The sequence below is a fragment of the Cyprinodon variegatus genome, unplaced genomic scaffold, assembly GCF_000732505.1.
Source record: "Cyprinodon variegatus isolate N-32 unplaced genomic scaffold, C_variegatus-1.0 Scaffold245, whole genome shotgun sequence".
Taxonomy (NCBI): Eukaryota; Metazoa; Chordata; class Actinopteri; order Cyprinodontiformes; family Cyprinodontidae; genus Cyprinodon; species Cyprinodon variegatus.
Genome location: NW_015150698.1, coordinates 418,606 through 420,893, shown reverse-complemented (window position 1 = coordinate 420,893; position 2,288 = coordinate 418,606). Strand labels below are relative to the sequence as shown.

Below are 2,288 nucleotides of genomic sequence, written 5' to 3'. Positions count from 1 at the left end.
GGGTGTTGTACTTCATATGGGCCCACCTAGGTAACGTTGCTTATGGGCCTATTTTTGTGTCATTACGCCATTGTGAATAAGGTAACTGAATTTCCGTCTCTTCACAGGGTTCCTTAAAAAGTCTTAAAAGGAATTGAATCCTTAAATTCAAAAATACATAATCAAAAATTTCATCAATGGAAGGAACTGAATGCATGAGTGGTTCTAGACCGTGGCCAACGGTCTAGTCTAGCTGTGGACCCTGTTATGGTCCACGTAAGGAAAACATACAGTACAAAAATTGAAAACATTTCTCATTGTAGGTTAGACAATTTTCAAACTGATTAAGATAACATTTAAAATAAAAGGAAAACAAGTTCATCTTCTTTTAGGTATGTGATATTTTTTTATAATTTTTAAGAGCAAAAATACCCATTTCTTTGGCAAATAATCATAATTATGTTATTAAATTAGGATACATACATTTATTTTAAGAAAGTTTTACTTTTAAAGATCAGCGTTTGCATTGTAATGCTAAACCAATTTCTCAGGATGATATGCACTGGCAAAAAGAGACTACATTTCATTTACTTGTTCGGACCAATTCAATATTTTGCTATTTCCATTTACTCTAACAAGTATTTAGAAACTGCAATTAACCACAAGCTTCAGTTGTACCAAGATTGGATGATAGTATTAATCTGTTTGATCAGGAGTCTGCAACCTTTTTGGCTCAATTAACATACTTGCCCCATCAGTTTTTTTGTTCTGTGTTTTTTATTTTCTTTTTCTGTGTCCCTATTAAAAATCACTGAAAAACTAATGTTGATTTTGTGAATTAAGGCTCTGGATGCTGCATACACTAAGGCTGAATCTCATCTCTAAATGTTGTCAGTACCTGCATACAAAGACTTCTCTTTTATATGGTTAAATCAAGCTGTGTTACTGTCTATTGCAGTAGTTTTCAAGCGTAGTCCTCAAGACCAACTATACCGCAGGCGATGGTTGGTCCTGAGGAATGAGCGTGATTTGACGCCACCTTAGCAGCAAATGTCTGTTGTTTCACATGATGTGACATCTGTATAATTGCAAGTCCCCATGGTAATTTATTTTAGGTCTTTGACTGTACTGTGGGTGGATGGATTTGAATCACAGTTGCATGAGGGCAACTGGTGTAAAAACCTGAATAGATGAAAGAATAAACTATGGAAAAGCAGTAATCTTTAATAGTGGTACTTGGGGCCCACTCTCCTGCACGTTTTATACGTACCGCTGGTCGCCTGAAACTTATCAGCCATCAAGGGCCGAAAAGTCAATTTATTTAAGATAGGAGTGTGGAGGCAAGGATGAGGTCTAAGTTTACATGGTGCTAAAAAGTGCTAAAAAGATTGATTTGAAGAGTAAATTTTCTCTGTCTAAATGTCTTATTGTATGTCTAATTTATTATATTTATATTATCACTGGACTTGTGCTGAAAGTTTCAAACAACCTGAAATAGTCACAGATTTGACTTTAGAAGTTTTTGATACACTTATGTTAACGTTGAATCTTCAGCCAATTAGCTCTATTGGAATGAGCATACTTTGTACGACTGCACCTGAATGCACCGCGAGTGCTGTCAAATAGCTGTGGACTCGACAGAACGCAACCGGAAGTCGTAGCTTCTCTTTTTACTAACCCAATTTGGTTTAGTTTCATATATTGACTCCTGCAGTCACACCCGTATTTCAAACATAAACGTTTGGCTTCGAGAACAGTGATGGCTTTTCTGCCCCTGCGTAGTTTTTGCTTGTTGGTTTTTGCAGACCTTTATTTTGAAAGTCATCAAAATGAGCCGGATGTTTTGCTTAAATGTGGCTTTTGCGTTTCATTTGCTTCACGATGAGTCGGAGGGGATTCATATGTTTGATTTTTGAACTGGCAACGCTTGGATAGCTTTTAAAATCTGATTTTGAGTGACACTAAAGCTGAAGGTCGGGGCTTGAAGAGTTAATGTGTGTCATATTGTAGCCTGTCTCACTCAGCCGAGCTGTGAGTTTATATATGTATTTTTTGTGTTCAGTATTCCCAGGATCCGAGAACTGAAGCTGACTGCCTCGGCAACATAAGGGAGTTTTTAAGAGGATGCTCGTCGTTGAAAGTGGAGGTAAGTTATTTAAGTTTTCCAACTTTTTTCGTTTTTGCTTTATATAGTCTCTTCAATTTGCTGCAGTCCACATGGAAATAATTTATCACATTCTTTGTTGTGATCTACTTATGTTGGTATAGGTGTTTAGAGACATTTAGGTATCCTGTCAAAAATCTGTCTG

General features: G+C 36.7%; 1 protein-coding gene across 7 annotated transcripts in view; it reads left to right on the top strand.

Moving 5' to 3' along the window:
• Positions 1–2,288, top strand: part of arhgef6 (Rac/Cdc42 guanine nucleotide exchange factor 6) — a 50,723-nt gene that overhangs the window by 2,316 nt on the left and 46,119 nt on the right. For 6 of the 7 annotated variants that reach the window (XM_015381966.1, XM_015381964.1, XM_015381967.1 and 3 more), the window contains exon 2: positions 2,042–2,125. In XM_015381966.1, coding sequence (XP_015237452.1) covers positions 2,042–2,125 — 84 coding nt within the window. Of the gene's footprint in view, positions 1–1,823; positions 1,953–2,041; positions 2,126–2,288 lie in introns of those variants that run through there. The other variant, XM_015381971.1, reaches the window with a different exon arrangement.